This window comes from Scyliorhinus canicula, chromosome 1, assembly GCF_902713615.1.
Source record: "Scyliorhinus canicula chromosome 1, sScyCan1.1, whole genome shotgun sequence".
NCBI lineage: Eukaryota > Metazoa > Chordata > Chondrichthyes > Carcharhiniformes > Scyliorhinidae > Scyliorhinus > Scyliorhinus canicula.
In genome coordinates this window covers 206,620,846-206,642,406 of record NC_052146.1, presented here as the reverse complement: position 1 = coordinate 206,642,406, position 21,561 = coordinate 206,620,846, and the positions used below count along the sequence as shown (strand labels likewise).

General features: G+C 45.1%; 1 protein-coding gene across 17 annotated transcripts in view; it reads left to right on the top strand.

Annotated features, from left to right (window-relative positions):
- The window catches only part of pak5 (p21 protein (Cdc42/Rac)-activated kinase 5), a 368,873-nt gene that overhangs the window by 291,857 nt on the left and 55,455 nt on the right, over positions 1-21,561 (top strand). For all 17 annotated transcript variants that reach the window (XM_038806536.1, XM_038806563.1, XM_038806520.1 and 14 more), the window contains one exon: positions 7,285-8,091. In XM_038806536.1, the coding sequence (XP_038662464.1) occupies positions 7,285-8,091 (807 nt within the window). The remainder of the gene's footprint in view (positions 1-7,284; positions 8,092-21,561) is intronic.

Sequence of the window (21,561 nt, the reverse complement as noted above, 5' to 3'; positions counted from 1 at the left end):
GCCCTCTGTGCTGTATGATTATATTCCCATTTGATTGTTTGTAAATTGCATAGAATTTATGGTACAGAAACAGGTCATTCTGCCGAATCAGTCCATGTCAGAAATCTTAATTGAAGGACAAGATGGAAAATGATCTTACCAAATGCATCTTTAATTCCATATGGGTCACTTTAACATAAAGTGCTATTTCTCAGCCCCCCCCCCCCCCCCCCCCCCCCCCCGGGGAACTTCTGATAACACCAATGCCGACCCCATGCTGCAGGTTCCCTGGCAGTGGAGGGTGGCGAACAACAGGAAACCACCGCAAAACACGCCGTGGGGGACGGATGGAATCCCATCTTTAGCCTTTCTAGATTTTCTTTCCTAGTAATCATGAAGTTGAAGTTGAAGTATGATTGCAGTTTAATGAAAATAAATGCTTATAAATTTTGCATGTAATGGAAATAAATATAATCTGATAGTTTTGGAATTCATGTAATATGATTAAAAGTAAAAGTATTACCATAGATGATTTACAATTTAAATAAATGAAGTGTTGAAAATGAGAGCTGGAAACAGTTGTCATCTCATCCTTCAATTATCAATTCATTTAGAATTACTACTATAACTTTGTGCATTGGGTGGTTGAACTTGTGCATTGCAATAGATGAGAGGCATTAAAAGGATAGGGTTATTAATTATGTAGTCTGCTATTTATCATGGTTAATTTGGTTTGAGTCTTATTCTGCTGCTGAGAGGAAGCAAGTCTTTCTGCAACCATTGCAGCTTATCATCAAAGAACAGACTGCACAAGGAGCCTCATGAAAAATGGCCACTGTCACTGAAACCTGGAACAAACCCCCCAGAAGAGTTCCAAAAGCATTAAAATGGAAATGAAAGGCAGGCACTTGAAAACGTTTGACATTGTGAAACATTGATATTTAAAACTCGATAGTCTTTGATGATTAGAATTTCCCTCTTGTCTTTGCATCTTGTTCAATGTGCTTTATCTTGATAAATATGCTTGGAGCTAATAAATGTACTTTTATAAGAAGGAGTGATTGTGGATATTAACATTGGTAATTTTAGAGGTTAAAAGTTACTTCTACAAAGATGGTGCTGTAATCACGCTATCTGTATTCAAGTAGTTGGTTGTAAATATTTAAGTGAAATTTTGTGGCCTGGTAAAATAACAGGTTAACTAAAGCTGGTGAGATAACTGTAATCCTGTTTGAATGATTTACTATTTGCGAGCAAAATTATTAAATGCTTTTTCAATGCAGGGAAAAACAAGTGAGGTTACATTTCTTGATTGAAACTAAAGAGAAACTTTATACGTAAAATATGAAATAACATTTACTGTGAAGACAACATTTTACCTTAAAAATGTGATGTATTTAGAAATCTAGTTGTACACGAGGCTGGCCAGTGGCCATTGTTCACAAAGCTGGACATGAGCCAAGCATATCTCCAACTAGAATTAGATGCAGCATCACGGAAGTACGTTACCATCAATACCCACAGGGTGTTGCAGCGAAGAAGTCCCCCTTAACTGGCCACTGGAGGGGAATGTTCAGACTTGGGTGGGGAGGGAGGGAGAGGAGTGTAATAGCCCTTACGAGGCCCACAGGGATACATTAGTCGATCCCCCCATGGGACTCGTGGAATACGAGCTCCCCTGCTGATGGGCAGAGGCTCACCCAACAGGGGCTCATTACCTTGCTCTGAAAAAGCCGGCCTGGACCGGGACCAGCGTTCTGGTAATCCTGACAGGATTTATTGTCTACACCTCCATAGCAGCTGTTTCCTTTGATCTGAATATGACCTCAGGCCTTCTGGGCCTTCACACGCACCTTAGAACATAGAACAGTACAGCACAGAACAGGCCCTTCGGCCCTCAATGTTGTGCCGAGCCATGATCACCCAAATCAAACCCACGTATCCACCCTATACCCGTAACCCAACAACCCCCCACCCCCCACCCTAATGTTCCACACTTCTATCACTTTTTACCTGACAAATTCTTCCCTAATTTTTCTCTAGAGTGGATTGGCTCTGCTTTATGGTTCTTACCCCCCTTGTCTAAGGCTACCCCACCAGTGAAACAAGTATTTGCTGTCATTTTTAGTGAGGGATGTTTTGTGCTTCGGACAGCGTCTGGGTTGGGATGGAACATTTTCCAAATGTCATACCTGTGTCTATGCTTATACCAGTAATGCAACTGCATGCTTTCGCTATTTTACACTATACCAACAGTTTACCTTGGCTGCAACTGCAAAGACTGACTGGGATTATTTATTTTCAAACTCAACAGCTTTCAGAGCAGAAAGAGTTTCTGACCATCAGTCTGGACCTGCGCTTCAGCCTGTATTTCAGAGGCTAGAGGACAGTGTTATAACTCACCACACTGCAGCTTGACATTCAGTTTGTAAAATAGCAGTGGAGAACAGAAGAAGCCAGGAATGCTTCAATCAAATTGAATCGGAAGTCATTTTACAGAATATTAAGAACAGTATAACTGTGAAAATTAATTAAATAGTTATTAATTACGGGCCACAACTCGTTAAGTAAAATTAAATTGAATTTTCCCTGTGGTCTTTGCACCTCAGATTAGCTTCAAATGTTGGGAAAATTAATTTAATAGTAGATATTCCTACAGTTTGCATACACCTACATCAACCAATACCATGCACGGCAGCATTATGGTGTGTAACAGTCAGTTTTTCCATCTCCCTTCACGTCTATCAGCAAATCTCAGCTAAAACTCTGTAGGTCTTTACATGTTTTCCAGTGGTTTTCACCCTTCCCAGCTCAATTCTTAACCTGTACAGTGTACTGAGGAAGAGCTGTATTGTCTGAGGTGCCAAGATTCCGCCTGACCTCTCCAGTGGATATGAAATAACCCCTGGCACTATTCAAAGAGGAACAAGGGAATTCTCCTAGTGTCATGTCTATAACCTATGGGCGCACTTCAGCGGCCCGTTTCATCCGGCGTGAATCCGAGTGAGTCATGCGAAAGGCCAAAATGGGGATCATGCGCCAGGCCAATCACAAGTCACCCAATTCACTCCACCCGGCGCAATCTGGATCTTGTCTGCAGATCTGCATATTTAAATGAACTGTATGGCTCATTTGAATACCCGGATGCCAGATTCACCCGACGCCCGAGACTCGACAACTGTGCCTGGGAGTCCTTGTCAGGGCACCATTTAGTACTGGTCCACACAAATGTGGACCAGGCGTAACGGCATCTGCAAGTCTCCAAGGCCATTGGAGACTCCAGGTGGTAGGGACGGGGCAGGATATTACCCTGGCACTCCTCTGGCACCTTGGCACTGCCAGTCACACCCAGGCCACTTGACAGTGTTACCCTGGCACTGCCAGAGTGCCTGGGTGGCATGACCGGGTATCGGACCCGGGGGGCCTTGCCAGTTGGAGAGTTCCCGAGGGCCTCCCCAAGGTTGGGGTGGTGATGGTGAGAGGGGTTCACAAAAATGGTGCCTGAAAGGGGGGTGGGGAGGAAAGATTGGGGTAATCAGTCAAAATGGCACCCCAATTTGCGAGGAGATCCCTCTAAATGCGACCTCAGCAGAGAGAATCTCCCTGTGTCCAAAGAAACCTGCAAAGTGCCATTGAATAGCAAGGTCTGGCTCAGTGGCATTCAGCAGACTTTAACTTGACTCATCTGAACCACATCCTTGTGGTAGTATGACTAAAGGTACTACGGTACCTGGGAGTGTGAGCTGCTATTGGTGTAGAAGGCTCGCTGCCCATTGGCCCAAAGTGTTGTCTTCTCATTGGTCGAGAGGAAGGTAGCTCCGCCTATGTGGCGGAGTATGAGAACCCGTGTTTCCCAGCAGCCACCGTTATTTCTGTACTCCTGCTGCTGGGCACATTGTAGATTAAAGCCTTCGATTCGGACTACTCCTTCGTTTCTGTGTTCATCAATCCTATACCTCAAACTGTGTCATTAAAACAGATTATCTGATTATTATCTCAGTGGTGTTTGTATGATCTATGACAAACTAGGAAAGAAAATAATGAAATACCATAAATCATAACATATCAGTTGACCTGGCAAATATGACAACCCTATTTGTCCAGCACCAGATATCATGGGCGGGATTCTCTGTAATGGCGGTTAAGTGTTGCCACCGACGTAAACACCGGAGCGTTTCATGCCGGTGTCAACGGGCCCCTTGGCCCAGCGATTCACTTACCTGAAGGGGGCCAGCAAAGCTCCAGCTGCCGATACGGGGCCCTGCAGTTCCGGCCAATGGTCCGCGCATGTGCGTGGCAGCCGCCTGTTGCGGCGGCCCCGAGCAACATGGCGGATCCGCACCGCGGACTGGCCCCGAGAATATAGGCCCCCTCCAGATCGCATGCGCCCACTGATCGGTATCCCCCGATTGGAACCCTGGCTGTCCTGGAGGACTCCCCCCCCCCCCCCCCCCCCCCCCCCCCAGTGATGGATCCCCCCCACCTGGGCGGTCGTGGCAACGCCACTCCGAGTGTCAACCGCGTGGAACCATGTTTGAACCACGCCGGCGGGAACTCGGCCAGCTGCCGGCGGAGAATAACCACAGAGGCCTCTTTCAATGGCCCCCGACCGGCTGCCGGCGATTCTCCGGTCCACAGGTCTAACACCCCATTCTCCGCCCCCGCTCCGAGCGCGATTTCGGCTTGGAAAATCCTAGCCCATATTTTTGCATACACTCTGCATATAAGTCAACCTCCCTTTTTCAACCAAGACATGCATTAGTTGTCAGCTTCAATTTTCCTTCCCACAAATGCATGTCGTACTTACCAGTACCATATAACTGGGTGTAAAGGATCAAGCAGACAAAACGGGATGTGTTGTGAAGGTGCACAGGAGTTGACAACACGCCACACTCTGCATCGGAATCAAATGATCTTTCAAAATGGCAAATACGCACACCCACGCCATTATTCCACTTTTCTATTGCTTTGGAGGATTACTTCAAGATTTCAATGGTTGGCATATATGCCGACATTCACGGTATGTTTACTTATAGATACTAGCCAATCACCAGTTGTGTGCACAGCGTTAGTCTGACATCTGAAGCATGATTATCATATTTCATGTGGCCTCTTGTGTGGGTTGAAATGGTGCACTCTGGGTATTGCAATTCCATATGACAATGGTAAAAACTCCTTACTCTCTGTACCTCCTGCAGAATTTGTCAACAGCTGCTCGAAATCCCTGGGTTGCTGGAAAACCCCTTTCCCACTTGGTTCTTGGTCTCTCTTGTTATCATTTTCCACAGCAGTATGTTGAAAATTAGAACACCTACCATTCTTTCCTCTCACCTTCGTTTTCTTCCTCTTGCCTTTCCGTCTCAGAATTTATCCACTGCCCAATGATATTAGTTGTGTATGTTTCTCGTACTGTCAATGTTATTTATATGACTGCGTATCCAACTGGGTCAGAAAACAAAGTGGTGCTGGGAATTAAATTGGACAGCCTGATTGGTTGAAATTGCGGCATTTGAATTAGTTGCTTTTCTCTGAAATCTTACCTGATCGTATTTCAATATAATCAGTATTTCAGCTAATGAGAAAGATTTGATATTTGTTGTGCTGCAGGCAGTTTTAATGGACCATCCTAAGCATTTAATGTGCAATATCTTATGCACAAGACTTTTAATGAATACAGAGTTTTGCATCAGTCATAAGGAATTATCTCCATCGAGAGAGGAGTTTTCCCCCAATGGAACCACATTTGTGCCAGGTTGTCGGCTGGAAATGTAACTCTTATCATTCAAATTTGACATGTGATATTCTTTAAATGTACGACCTAATATCAAACACAGTGTGGAACAACTACATTCATTCCTATGTTGATGTAGTTTAACTATAATCCTATCTTATGCAAATGCTAGGAAGTGTTCAAAGGAAAGTGCGTTACAGAAGATCGGCTTTAGAATTACTCAGCAATCATCAACATAGCAATGGTGAATGTCTGGTTTGGGGCATTCATTGCAGTCTTGACAGGAAAGATCAGTTCAACAATCTTTCTTACAACATGGCTTCTGAAAACTGAAATGTATTTTTATTATTTGGAGACAGGGAATGACATGCTCTTACCACAGCACTCCCAATGCAAAATTTTATGTAAATGGATTAATTTGAAAACCGTGGGAGAGGACTCAAAGGGAGGGGGAGAAGGTCTGGAATAAAAGTTCTGAAAATTGAAACGCTTCCTCCCATTGTTTCTCAGGGCTACATTAGAAAACGTATTTGCATGTGCTCCAAATCTTCATTTGAAGAATGACCAAGAAACAACTTATACTTGTTGACAAATACTAATGATATTGTTGCATAGTATTGAAAAACATATTTAATGCTGTCCTAAAGTTTAAATTTGATATTACGGATTGTGAATGGTTACGGGATTTCAGTGTAAGCTGAGATCTCTATGCTGTTCTTCATTTCCCACTTCTGATAATTCAGTCATTTCTGTGGTGAAAGTTGGATTTTCTAACAATTCAAATTAAGTAATGTCAATAACACAAAATGATGATTTTATTCTTAATATTTTCAAGCTATCCCACAATTTGACTTCAGTGACTGAAGTACCATCAAAATAAATTTGATCATTTCAATGACATTATTCAACAGAAAATATTTGACAGATAGAACCTTTTAGAAGAAGAGCAAATGTTAGAAATCGATCGCAAGTCCATGAAGAAGGATGCTGACTCCTAACATTACATGATTACTTTGTTTTTCAGATGTTGACAGATGTGTTGTGTATTTCCAGCAGTTTTGTTTCTTATTTCAAATTTTCAGCAGTAGCAGTTTTATTTCTAGACCAGCTTTGAAGAAAAGGGCTCAAACAAATGGAAGAATATTGTAAAGAGAAGTCCAGCACTGAGAGTACCATCATTACTCTAAAAATTAAATCCAATGTGTTCCTAACATTCCCTATCTACCTATCATCCAAAACCCAGCTCAGTTGATAAGACGTGAATAGCATCTACCACCTCATTGGCAGTTCTCATTGAAATATTTGAGACCAAGTAGAAAGATTTGAATGGATGGTCTTATCCGATCATGCCAAACAGATGGCCCACCACAACCTAACACCAGATAGACATTTTAAAATGAGAATAGGTGTGAAGTTTTGTAATTGTTAACAACATTTTTCTCAGAGAAACATTAAAAAAAAAGTACTCAGCAAAAGATTACATTGAGCTTTAAAGCATTGACTGCTGTATTCTGATATTAAACATGATTCAGTGTACCCTCCATCTATATTAACTGATTTATTTTTTGTTACAGACTATAGTCAGAGGAAACAGAGCATGGAAAGACACCTCTTTAAATGGCCTTTTGGAAGAGTTCAATGATATTTCTGTAACTCGTTCAAACTCTCTACGTAGGGAGAGTCCTCCTGCTCCACCTCAGAAAAATTCCAATCATAGCCTCTGCAGTCCTGAAGAAAATGGCTACAGCCATTATTATCTCAGACATTCATATGATATTGAACCTTCAAAAGATTTTACAGCAGGGAAATGCAAAGAACAGAGCAATCATGCTGAAGACTGGGACAGACATCTCAAATATAACAAAGCTGCTCAACAAAATGGCCAGGATTCTAACAGAGTTCGGTCTGTAGAAACATATTATTTAGAAGACAATGCACACAAGGCAGATTATGGTAGATTGCCACCAGACTACTATACATATTTGGTGTCAAAAATTAGGCCAACAGACCACATTGTGGCAAGCAGGGACTCCCCAAGAGCTCAAAGGTCACCACCAGTTCACAGGAGACACCAACAAAGTACACCTTCTAGAAATGCTCAAAGAGAAATTCCTAGGGAAAAATTGGAATACAAAGAGAAAGAATGGGGTCCAGAACCCCAAAGGGAAGACTTGGACAAACGACCAAAGTCATCCTATGTCATACAGACAAGTCCTCAGCCGACCATGAGACAGAGATCAAAATCAGGATCTGGACTGCAGGAACCAAGTGTGCCATATGCTGCCAGTGCATTTAAGTCAACACATCCCACTGGACATGCATATAGTTCATACACATATCCAAGGCTGTCGGAGTCGACGGCCGTATCATCCATTCCGAAGGTAAAGGCCACTTTCATATTCAAACCGTCAACACTTGTATTCACATCTGCATTCCATCACTGCGTGGCACTGTGTGGTTTGATTTCATTGGATCTCCATCCTCCCTAGTTGCAATTTAACACCCTCTCCGCTTTTACTAGCTGATTTAAATGTAATTGTACTCTTTGAATTTTAAAACAAATGCTTTCTTCTAAAGGCGTTTAGTCTTGATGGGTTTAAGAGTCAACAAGAAAAATACAGTCATGAACCTTTTAATGAAACTCTGAAAAGTAAGGAAGTTATATATTACAAATATAATTAAGTGAAAAAGTAGAGTAACTATCAAATCTGTGAACAATTCTTCCTCCTCCTGATTGTTCTGATGATACTTAATTTATGTCATGGAGATCATATTGGCATTATATGGTTAGGATGCTGTACATTTCGCTAATATATTTTTTGAGTTTTTGCAAATCACAGAACCATTTTATATTTTATTCAGATTTTGCACATTCATCAATCAGCGCTGCTCTAATCTGCTTACCAGGAAATGCATGAGTGGCCAACAGATCCAACAGTTTTTCCTGCATCTTTCAGAAGTGTATTCCTAAATAGGATGAGATTGAGAACCAACATTGTAGGAAATTATAGAGCAGAAGCCCTGTGCTGCCAGTGCATTATACAAAACGGTTTGACATATAACACTGTTAAGCTTTTCCATTTTTGTTGGGAATAAAGATCAAGCAGTTTTTCCCAGCTGTCTCACCTGCAATCCATTTGTATTGCAACTAAAAGGATGGATAGGCAACACGCACTTTAATCTCCAGCAGGACAGCTTTAACCTGTCCTGGACTTTAACCTGGTATTGTAATACTTATTACTGTGCTCACCTCAGTCCAACGCCGGCATCTCCACATCATGGCTATTTGGTTGGCAGGTTGATTCTGATTCATCTAGCCGTTGCCATGGAGAATGCACCAGGAAACAGTTATTTCCCCAAGCTTTTGTTTGAATTCAAAAAAGGCATGTTGACTCTGGTCAAGGTGTTTCCAAGAGGAATGCATCAAGGAACAATTGTCTCCCATGCTTTTGTTTAATTGAAATAGGTGTAAAGCCTGGACAAGTTCTGTTCCCTGGTACAGTCACCATAGCTAAGCCTCAACTAATTATCCACTTGCCAACCAAATTAGCACCCTTTTCTCATGTATAAATTGTTCCTTTTGAAATTTGGTGTTCTTGCATCTGTCTTGATCAATGCAAGCTGTTCAGTTATGGTCAGCAACCGAGTTATGCTATCAAGGATTGTGACTCTTACTAATTGTATGCACAGGCTTATTTTTAAACTGTTCAATGTGTAGTATTTCTTCAAGCAAAAGTATGAGTTTCAAAAGTATCTTCTCCAGCTACGCACTTGGAAGGGATGCAGTTGGAACTAAATTATGTCATATCACCAGAATATTAAAAATATCACTGGCCATTTATTTTTACTCTCCAATCAGGGACAAATGGAAAACCTGGAAAAGTGTTGAGGTAATGCATTTGGGGAGGGTGAACAAGGTAAATGATTATATTATGAATGGTAGGACCCTGGACAGTACGGAAGATCAGAGGGACCTTGGAACGCATATCCACAGATCCCTGGAGATGGCAGGCAGGTCGATAAGGTGGTTACGAAGACATTTGCCTGTGTTAACTGAAGCATAGAATACAAGAGCAGGGAGGTCATGCTAGAACAGTATAGAACACTGGATGGGCCACAACTGGAGTGCTGCGTGCAGTTCTGGTCACCACATTGTAAGAAGGATGTGATTGCACTGGAGAGGGTGAAGAGGGGATTTTCTAGGATGCTGCCTGGTCTGGAGGGTCTGAACTATGAGGAAAGATTGGATGGACTGGAGCTATTTTCTTTGGGGCAGCAAAGGTTGCGAGGAGACCTGATACAGGTGTATAAGATTACGAGTAGCATGGGTAGGGTGGATAGAAAGGCACTTTTTCCATTAGTAGAGGGATCAATAACCGGGGGCAAAGATTTAAGGTAAGAGGTAGAAGTCTAAAAGGGGAGTTGAGGAGAAACTTTTTCATTTAGAGCGGGTGGGAGCCTGGAACTCACTGCCTGAAAGAGTAGTGAAGTCAGAAACTTCTGTAACATTTAAGAAGAATTTAGATATTCACTTGTGCTGCCGTAATCTCCAGGGCCATGGACCAAGATGTTGACTGGCTTGAAGACTGAGGCCCGAATGGTCTCCTGCTGTGCTGTATTCATCTATGGATCTAGATTTTTTTTCACGTTCTGAAAATACCATCTGCATTAATTGCAGAGAAGTAGGGTGATTATGATATTTGGAAATAATAGCAAGTTCAGTTTCCTCTAGCCACTGATGTGATCAAAACACCAGCCCAATTACAAAGTGGGGAAGCAATTTGTGCTTGCCTTAATTCTGTTCTGAACAATAAGGCTGCTAGTGGAATCTGTACAGGGTCTTGATGAGACCACACCAGGATATGGTGTGCAGTTTTGGCCTCCTTGCCTGAGGAAGGATAAATTTGCCAGAAAGGGAATACAACAGGGTTCACCAGATTGATTCTTGGGATGGCGGGATTGTTGTTTGAGGAAAGGCCTCACTGGAGTTTGGGAAAATGAGAGGGGATCTTATTCAAATGCCTAAAATTCTGACAGGCTGGATGCAGGGATGCTGTTTCCTCTGTCTGGGTGTTGGGGGGGGGGGGGTCGAGAACAAGAAGGCAATCTCAGGATACGGGGTATGCCATTTACTGAGATGAGGAGAAACATCTTCACTCAGGGTAGTGAACCTGTGGTATTCTCTACTACAGAAGGCTGTGGAGGCTAAATCACTGAATTTAAGAACAAAATAGTTGCACTCTAAAGATGTTAAGGGGTATGAAGGAGTGTGGCATTGAGAGAGAGTATCAGCCATGATTATACTTAATGGTGGAGCAGGCTCAAAGAGCCGAATAACCGACTACTGCTCTGATTTTCTATGGGTGTGATCCGGGCGCAACGGGTAAACCCTGCAAGAGCCCCAGATTGGGCTCCGCACTGGACGCCGGACCGATCGCGAGTCACTCGACTCGCTTCGCCCAGGGTTATCTGGATCACGCCCTTGCTCAGATGCTGCTTTCACCCGGCACCCAAGTCAATGGCTGCGCCTGCAAGGCCTCAACCGGGTATTGTTTAGCACTGTTTTCCACAAACGTGGATCAGGCATGATGGCATCACCGGGGTTGGGTCTTTCAGGCGATTAGGTACCCCTGGGTGATTGGGGGCAGGGTGGGGTTGTACCCTGGCACCCAGGAAGGGGTCGGGCCTGGGGGACCTTGCCGATCAGAGGTGGGGTGACGGGGCTACCAGCGGGCACAAAAAGGTTAGGTTTGAAAGGGGTTGATCCTGAAAGTGGGTAGGAGGAGACCTGGTGAAATCGGAGTAGCCGGTCAAAATGGCACCCATCCTGCGAGGAGCCTGTTGGTGAGCTCAGCTCATCAGTGCAGAAAAATCGGCTTAAGTGTGGCCTCAATGAGGAGAGGCCTCCCGAGCCCAAAAAACCGACAAAGTGCCAGCGAATAGCAGGGGTGAATCACCTGAAAGTGGACTTTGATTTATATCCACTGAGTCACCCTGGGCCAGATTCTCCGTTGGCCGACACGGATATCGCGAAACTCAATTAGGCGGACAATCTGTTCCGACGCCAAATCACAATTCTCCATCAACTTGACAGTGGCGTCAATGCGTATTGGAACACGTACAGTAAAGAACGTTTGGATATCATTAGCGGGTCCTACCGGGTATTGTCAGGGGTCTCCGCAATTCTCCTCCTCCAATAGGCCGAATTCCCAATGGTGCAGTTCACTTGTGCTTTTAAAAATGGCAGGGGCAGTGCCAGCTGATGATACCCCTGGCAGCAAGGATGGGCGTCAGGGCCAGAAGTCCCCATGTTGCCGGGCACCAACGGGATCAGGGATGCGGGGATGGGGAAGGAGGACACGCGAGGGCAGAGCCTGCGTTGCCAATTGGGACCATCATACGGCCTGGTGGGGCATGGGGGTAGGCACAATGCTAACATGTTTGCCTTTCACCCCCTGCAGACAATGGGTATTGGAATCCAACCAGCAATGATGGCCTTCCTGCTAGTCGCCACAGTCCTGTGGGAGGCCCTGTGGCTATACAAGCTGGAGCTGCTCGAGGAGGAAAGTGCAGCAGCGGAACGTACTGCAGAGGGGCAGGTAGCAGCCGCCGAGATTGGAGTGCCGGTCGCCCAACAGTCCGGGGTCAAGGAGGTGCCAAGGAGGTGCAGCATGAGACCTTGTGTGTATAGGCACTGCCTGTCATTCGAGGACCTGCTGAACCGGGCATGCCTTCAAAGACTTGGGCTGAGCAAAGAGACAGTGCGACAGATGATGGCACTACCTGGCACTGTGGGGGTATGGGGAGGACACTCACTGCCGGTGATTGTCAAGGTGATGTTCCTTTGAACTTTCATGTGATGTACCCGAACAGGCGCCGGAATGTGGCGACTCGGGGCTTTTCATCGTAACTTCATTGTAGAGTTAATGTAAGCCAACTTGTGACAATAAAGATTTTTTTTTAAAAATAATTTTTATTGGAATTTTTTGAAAAATATATATCAACAAAACAATAATAATAATAAACACCCCCCGGCACCCGTAACAACGCATATAACCAACCCCAATAAACAACAAAATAAATTAACAATAAGCAAATTAACTTAAACACTATCCCCCTAAGAACCCCCCCTTTCCCCCCCTGCCCCCCGGGTTGCTGCTGCTGGTGACCTAGTACCTTATCGTTGAGCCAGAAAGTCGAGGAAAGGCTACCACCTCCTAAAGAACCCTTGTACCGACCCCCTCAGGGCGAACTTGACCCTCTCCAACTTAATGAATCCCGCCATGTCATTAATCCAGGTCTCCACACTCGGAGGTCTCGCATCTTTCCACTGCAGCAAGATCCTCCGCCGGGCTACTAGGGACGCAAAGGCCAAGACATCGGCCTCTTTCGCCTCCTGCACTCCCGGCTCCACCCCAACCCCAAATATCGCAAGTCCCCAGCCTGGCTTGACCCTGGATCCCACCACCCTCGACACCGTCCCCGCCACCCCCTTCCAGAACTCCTCCAGTGCCGGGCGTGCCTAGAACATATGGGCATGGTTCGCTGGACTCCCCGAACACCTGACGCACCTGTCTTCGCCCCCAAAGAACCTACTCATCCTAGATCCGGACATGTGGGCCCGGTGCAGCACCTTGAACTGGATGACACTAAGCCTCGCACATGAAGAGGAGGAGTTCAGCCTCTCCAGGGCGTCCGCCCATGTCCCCTCCTCAATCTGCTCCCCCAGCTCCACCTCCCACTTAGCCTTCAGCTCCTCTACCGACGCCTCCCCCACCTCCTGCATTGCCTGGTAGATGTCAGACACCTTCCCATCCCCGACCCACACCCCCGAAAGCACCCTATCCCTTACCCCCCACGGGGGCAGCAAAGGGACAATAAAGATTATAAAAAATAATAAAGAGATGATGCCGTTACTCATACATAACGAGACAAACACTGCGTGGGTGGCGTCTGCTGTGGAGACCTTAGCGCAGGAGGTGCACTCCATGGTGGGGGATGTCCACTCCATGCCTGAGTTCATGACCTCTGGGGCTGAGGGTGTGAGATCTATGGTGCAGGACTTCAACTGCATGGTTCAGGCACTAGTGGCAATTCATGAGTGTCAGCTCCAGAGAACTGTGTGCTTCTGGATCTCACTATAGCTACCCTTCTATCCCATGGAGGAACACGGGGCTCCGTGCACCCGAAGGGAAGATGATCAGATGGATCGCAACGTGGGGCCCCCAACCCGGATGCCATGGGAGTGTCCAGGCCATCTAATACCCCTCCTCCCCATAAGCGACTCCAGCCCAGCACACCAAGAAAGGTAGCACTGTAACACATGTGGTGCCTGAAAGTACGCCCAGACCCTCGAGGCCCAGGATCCCCAGGGGCCGCCCATCAAAGTCTTCTTGGGTAACAGGATATGGAAAGCAGCAGGCTGCCTCAAACTCAGCTACAGACCATGGGGATACATTTAGATGTAGCATGGGGGTGTGGATGAGTAAGAACTGTAGGCACCTAGTCGGTACGGGTGAACCTAGGCACTAGTTGAGATAGGTTATCATTGTAATATAGCTCTTGTATTAAACATCACTTTTGTTCACCAGCAGATCCTCCACCCTATTGTTACATGGCGCCATGCTTTGCAACCACGCGTATACTCAGCGCGTCATTCCTGTGGAACATGAGAATGGCAAACTCTGCACAGACAGTGACCCAGGTCCTCAGTGCCATGAGGCAGCAGTGCTAACCACTGTTCCACCGTGCCACTGAATAAAGACTGCAGAGTTGACCAGCCTTCCACAAGCCACAGCTATCCACCCGAACACTAATTCCTAACGGTCAAACTTCTCTGAAAAGTGGATTTGAACTTCCATGCAGCTTAACTCCTTTGTTCTCACAGTGCTACTAGTATCGCACAGTGGGGTTCTACTCACACTGGAGTCGTCTTCCCCCCAGCGCGATGGTCTTCAAGCCTTATGAGGCAGGAATGTTCCCCATTCCTGAGTCCCTACTACACCCTGGCCTCTCATGAAACCCCACCCAAGAACCCCTATGCTGACCCTCTATATTTGCCTCCTCCCACGCACTTACCAGCTCCAACTATGGAATGGCACTCCCTCAGCAGCGATTTGGACAGAAGCCCAGCAGAGGACACGGAAAGTGCTGCCTGCATTCCAGCCTTGAAACCCCTTTAAAGTAAAGTCACCCCGACATGAAGGGTGGGTAAGGCCTGCAAGCGATCGACCCCTGCCCCGGAATCCGCAATACTGAAACCCACCCCCAGCCCCAAGATGAACTTACCTTGAGTCCCCCGTGTCCTCAAGGTTCCCCTTGGGCTTTAAACACCCTGGAGGGTAACGGCTGCTATGAGCACTCGCCTCTGAAATCCTCTTTGGAGTTGAGGTTGCCAGGTTCACGTTCATGTAAAGCTATTGTAAATGGCGTGATGTCACCGATGTGACATCAGACCGTCGCCCGATGAATATTCTGTGGGTGAAAGTCCCAGAGTGAGTACCCCCTAATAATATGCTAATGTATTAAAATAAGGTTCCGGGCACCGGGACGTGTTTTATGTTACTCTTCCGATGGGGGGAGTTCAAAATCGGAATTCACAATCTCGCCAGAGAGATTCGCATTTTCCGATTCTCTCTGGATTTTGAGCCTGTGTTGTGATCTTGCACACAGCTAGTGCAGGCTCAAAATCCACCCCATAATCAATAAGTGGATCAAATTTATTAAATTGTAATTGAGTATTGGGAGCGGAACAAGAACAGACTGCACATAAGCGTTAACTAACATAAGTAATATTGCAGAGACGTAATGTTCACATGAACAGTGTGATCAGAAAGATATGAACAACATACAGATGAACAGAGGCTTTGATTTTTAACCCTCTGGATTGGAATAACAGTAAAGTTACAGTGAAAGTTGCTAGTCCTTTCACCCATAAAATTTCAATCTTGTTCTAAACTTTGCAACAGAGGCTGGAGAAACCTTTGGGTCAGGATGTTTAGTCCCTATGAGGATGAGCAGGGAAGCAGCCAGACATGTAAATTCTCATGGCCAGCTAGTGTTCCAGTTTGCCTACACCATCTTGCACAAGGGCTGCCCACAAAAGAGCAGCAGGTAGCCGATTAAGGGGATTAAATGGCCACTTAAGACTTGTAGTCACAGGTAGACTAGAATTTTCCAGGCTGCCTGCAGGTCCCCTGAGGTGTCAGATACCATGCCAGATTCCTGGGAGGTGGCCTCCTGCTGGCAGATCAGGGAGCCAAAACTCCAGATAGGCTTTGAGGTCCTCCCCGCCTGCATGGTCACAGGCCACCCGGCTTTCCCCTCTATCGTGGTAGCCCGGTTGATGAGGGCATTTTCAAATTAATGGGGAGTTTAAAATGTTTGAGGGGATAAAGGTTAAATAGAGGTACCCTCTTGCTCTCTTGAACTGCAAGCTTCACCTTACTGAACTGGATGCCTCCATTTGGCCCTCCAGATTCAGGAGCCTGATGCTGTCATTGATCGGATAGTACGCTTGTCTCTTTTGATGCTGGCCTGGCATTCTTTCTTTTAACTTTTTTCTTTGTCCCTTCAGATTCTGGGTAGGAAGTGGCAGGGACAAGGGTGCTCCTGGGCCCCACACCATTTCCTTGAGCATTGCCAACTCCAACATTCTCACTTCCTCTCCGCAACAGTGCCTAATGGTAGCTTCCCCCAGTCCTAACCTTCCACTGGGTCCTCAGCACTTAGGTCATTGGGTCATAGTGAGAATTTAAAGGATTTTAAACATAAGACCATAAGACATAGGAGCAGAATTAGGCCACTCAGCCCATCGAGTCTGCTCCGCCATTTAATCATGGCTGATATTTTCTCATCCGCATTCTCCGGCCTTCTCCCCATAACCCCTGATCCCCTTATTAATCATGAACCTATCTATCTCTGTCTTAAAGACACTCAGTGAATTGGCCTCCACGGCCTTCTGCGGCAAAGAGTTCCACAGATTCACCTTCCTCTGGCTGAAGAAATTCTTCCTCATCTCTGTTTTAAAGAGATCTTGTTTATCTTTGTGTTGAATATTAAATTGAATATTGAGTAGCTTTCTGAAATTTTTGCCGCAATGATGAAACAAGAAACCCAGGGGCTGGATTCTCCGGTCCCCTAGCCGGCAGTGCGCCATTCGCTGGTGGCGGGATTCTCTCTTCCCGCTCCTTGTCAATGGGATTTCCCATTCATGCCACCCCATGCTGCCGGGAAACCTGCGGGCAGGGGTGCCCCGCCGACAGGAAAAGAGAATCCCAATGATCAGAAAATTCCGGCCCAGATATGTTGGAAGAAGTAGCAAGATTAATTTTTCGTTAAGAGAGACTGGAGGACAAATTGGGTTGGACCAGAATTTAGCAGGTTAGTATTGGTGACTCTGGACTCTATGAACTTCAAAAGCAATGCATGGCAGACTGCTGTGTTTGGCTCTTGGTGAGACAAAAAAATACCAGGCCATAATTTGATATTGCAGGGCATCTCAAGGTGCCCAAGTTAGACTTAGCCTGGCATGTTTAAGCTTTTGCATTTTTTGCCTGACAGGTTCCTGGAAGTCTAAGTTGGTAATGGTGCAATGAGAGGGAAACTACACATCTGGAACCTGAGTGAACAGGGCCAGCAACCATGTATCAAATTGAAGGTTTATGAAATTAACAGTGTAAGGACTGAGAAGGAAGGGTAAATTAGATTGGGTGAACTCAATATCAAATTAGTTATAGAAACTTTTAAAAAAATAATCAAAATTGTTTTAAATGTTAAATCCTTTGCAAGTGTATTTATCCAATTTGCCTCATGTTCGCAAATTTTGTAAAATCCCCAACAATTGAAACTTGACAAAATGAGAATTCACACTTGTAATAGGTAATTTTCGGTCCTAGAGAGGTTGATTGACAGTAACAAACACTTTCACCATTAAAAGGGTACTCAAATTGAAAAAGATATTTCTGTCACAAATCCTGTCCTTATGTAACTTGAAAATACAGAAACTTAAGGCCATTCAATGCATCTAAGTGATGAGCTGCAGGATGGGTACCATTGTTGTGAATCTAATCACAGAATGTCACAATTCGAATTGCAACTTTTGGATTTTTGAATTTATCTGCACCTCTTTCGTTTGCCTGAATTAGTGATACCACTTGTGAATAAATCAAAGTGAGTGTGACGAGCAGCAATATTATTTTGACATCAAGTTATTGCCCATTCGGTTATAATGGTGTACTCCCTAAAATGGCATTTATACGCAGAGGCACACCATTTATTTAGTTGGAGGATAGTTTTGATGGTGGTTTTGCCTATATTGTCTCACCAGAAACCTGAAGGAGGAAGCACTACTCGGGTTATAAGGGAGAGATATTTGAACAATGGGCAGATTTTAATGTTCTCCTCCACCTCCTCGATGGTGAGTTTAATGGTGGGGCGCATTTAATCAGGCAGGAGGAAGGTGGATGGGCACCCTGCTACCTTCCCACCTCCACCCCACCTCAATCTGTGGTGGGAAGGCCCCTGTGTGGCAACTAATGCCCACTTGAGGGCTGTATCCCAGTGCTGTTCGTATTAACCCCAGCGCCAGGTAGGGGACTCGCCACATGGGGAGCACTGCAAGCAAGCCTCTATGGGGTTGCTTGCGGACATCTGAGGGGGGTGGGGGGGGGGGGGGGACTCCCTCATTCATATGCACTTGTTGTCTGACTGAGGCACCGGCATTGGGATACGAGGGTGCCCGCTGAGAGCCACTGAGATACAGGGGTGCCCCCTGAGAGCCACTCCCTGATCCTGGGATCCAGCCACAGTACCAGGATTCATGTTGTTGTCATAGAGTCAAATTCCACCACCTCCCCTGATGCTGCCTTCAATAGAGCTGATGGCCTCTGGCTTGTTTTCAGCTCTTCGCATGCAGGACCTTCACCCCGGGATCCTTGATCCCAGGGAAGGTCGGCCACTGTCCAGTTAAGCATCTGAATAGCACTTAATTCAGTAGCCTTCCCTAAAATATAAATTGCGGGCTCCCACAAGCTCTCTAGCCAGCTGGTGTCTCCATTGAATATCGTTCAACTGGATTTTCACCATACTTGTTAGAGGACAATCGTTCAAACAGTTGCTTGATATCTTAGAAACAAGGCATGCAGAAAAGTGTGACTGTAGTGTATATGTCTTTAGAATCACACTGGGTTGAATATTTTTCTTAAAATAAAGAACTTACACGTGTATAGAACTTTTCACATCTCAGAACGTCCCGGTGAATTATTTTTGAAGTACAGACATTGGCCGGAATTCTCCGGTCCTTCGCTTTTCCCGCCAGGAACGCACCACTGACAGCAGTTTTCGGGGCAGCATGGGGTGGTTACCCCACCAGCAAACGGCACGCAGCCGAGAAACAGGCAGCTGGGGGACGGAGAATCCCGTCCATTGTAACACAGCTAACAATGATAGCCAGTTTCAGAATAGCAAGGTCCTACAAACAACAATGAGATAAATGATCAGATCATATTTTATGTTGGCTGTGATTATAAATGTCAGCCACCACACCAAACAAATGTTCTGCTCATCTTCGAACAGTGCAATGGATGTTTATATGCTCTTCAACAAGCAGATGGTGCCTCAGCTGAACCACTTTGTCAATACTGCAGCAAAGTGTCATGTTCATGTAGGTTATGTTCTCAAGTCCTTTGACTCAGAGGCTGAGTGTTATGATTAAGTCATGCTGATAAAGTGTTTATATCGTCATCATGTCGATGGCTGGCACATTGACGTGATTGTGAAAAGAATTGGGGCACTAAAATAATATGGCTGAATTTATGGAACAACATTAAAAGAGAGGAGATATAACCATCATAAGTACCTCTGAGAAGCTCTAACCCTCCAGGCAAATAAAATCAGATTTTCCCTTTAATGTTCCAAAACAAAATGTAATTTTTTACTGCCCACATGAAGACATACTTTCCTGCTTATCTGAACTCTTGAACATTTAATAACAATTACATATTGTAAAATACTTGGACTTGATCATCCTGGAATGTATGATTTAAATACTCCTAACAGGTATTAGTCTCTAACATCTTTATCTCAAAATTCACATGTCACAGAATTGCAAAGAAGCAGATAATTTTCAAATCATCTCTTTTAATTCTCACTTACAAGATTTTTTTTATTCGTTCATGGGATGTGGGCATCACTGGATGGGCCTGTATTTATTATCCATCCCTACTTGTCTGGAACTGGGCTTTAAGAGTCATGGCTGTGTGTCTGGAGTCATATGTAGGTCAGACCAGTTATGGGTGGCAGATTTAATTCCCTAAAGGACAAGTGAATCGGGTTGTTTTTCTTTTTCAAAAGTACATTCAGTGGCTGTTGATGCACTATCAATTGACCACAGAAGCGAGGTTGTAGTCCGAAACCGAAGGCTTTGATAGAAAAGATGTTTCCCCAGCAGCTCAGGTACAGAAAGGAAGCTGTGGGGAATACACAGGCTCTTATACCCTGCCTTACAGGGCGGAGCTACCTTACAACTCTAACCAGTGGGTGACTAGTGTTACATACCATTGGACCAATGAGCAGCGAGCCTTCTCCACCAATGGTGTCCCGGCATTGCTAGTTACCGTAATACCTCTAGTCATACTACCACAGCTGTAAATCACTTGGAATGACCAGTGGTGGTGAAAGTCTCCTTTTAACTGCAGTGGCCATGAGTAGCTCCATTTTATGGGCTTAGACTAAACCGTGCGATGCGTTGTTTTGTTGCTTTTACAGTTGACTGCCACAAATTCTTCTGCAGTGATTCCACTGATAAGAGTGATTCATTCATCCTTTAAGATGCAAAGTATATCCATGAGCTCAAACCACTGATTTACGTGTGTCACCTCTTTGAGCTGAGACATGTGGAAAAGCTTAAAATGTCTTCAAGTTCAGTAGATGGATTTTGGTCCAATAAAGCAAGGTCAGAGTACTTTCATTTTACCCTTAATTGGACTCTCACCCTGTGACTACTGGGAGTAAAATAATATCTTCTGCCTGTAATTATTATTAGTCAAATGCACCAGCAGTTTCAACTGTTGTAAGCAGAAAATTTATCAGTGACTAGGTCTATTATGAAGTATAGATCCACATATATGGCAGTCCTCAATACGGACATAAAGACAGCGACAGCTGGGTGCATGTACAGACCCCACCACGGTTATTACCTGACAACCATCATGCTATATTTTAGGGGGGGGGGGGGTTGCTTTTACTTCACAATAGAGGTAAAGGATAACCAGTTTGATCCACCGTTGGTTACTTAATGTACGTTATGTTCTCAAAGTTAATAAACCAGTTGTCAAAGAGTTTATTACAGAGGCGTTGCTTGCTAATGGTCCTAGGTGAAAGAGAGGGAAATCTTCCAAGTGCCTGTGGCGATGTTACCACGTATCATGTGACATACTATACAGAAGGACAGTGGTTACAATACATAACACACACATGCACAGTGGTTAGCACAGTTGCCTCACAGCTCCAGGGTCCCAGGTTCGATTCCTGGCTTGGGTCACTGTCTGTGTGGAGTCTGCACGTTCTCCCCGTGTTGCGTGGGTTTCCTCCCACAGTCCAAGGATGTGCAGGTTTGGTGGTTTGGCCACGTTAAATTGCCCTTTGTGTCCATAAATGGGGTTACTGGGTTACGAGGATAGGTTGGAAGTGTGGGCTTAAGTGGGGTGCTCTTTCCAAGAGCCGGTGCAGACTCAATGGGCCAAATGTCGTCCTCCTGCACTGTACATTCTATAATTCTATGAATGCAGGGCCAAAAGTACAAACCATTTGCCAGTATCATAGTTGACGTTTATAACATACTGAACACATTG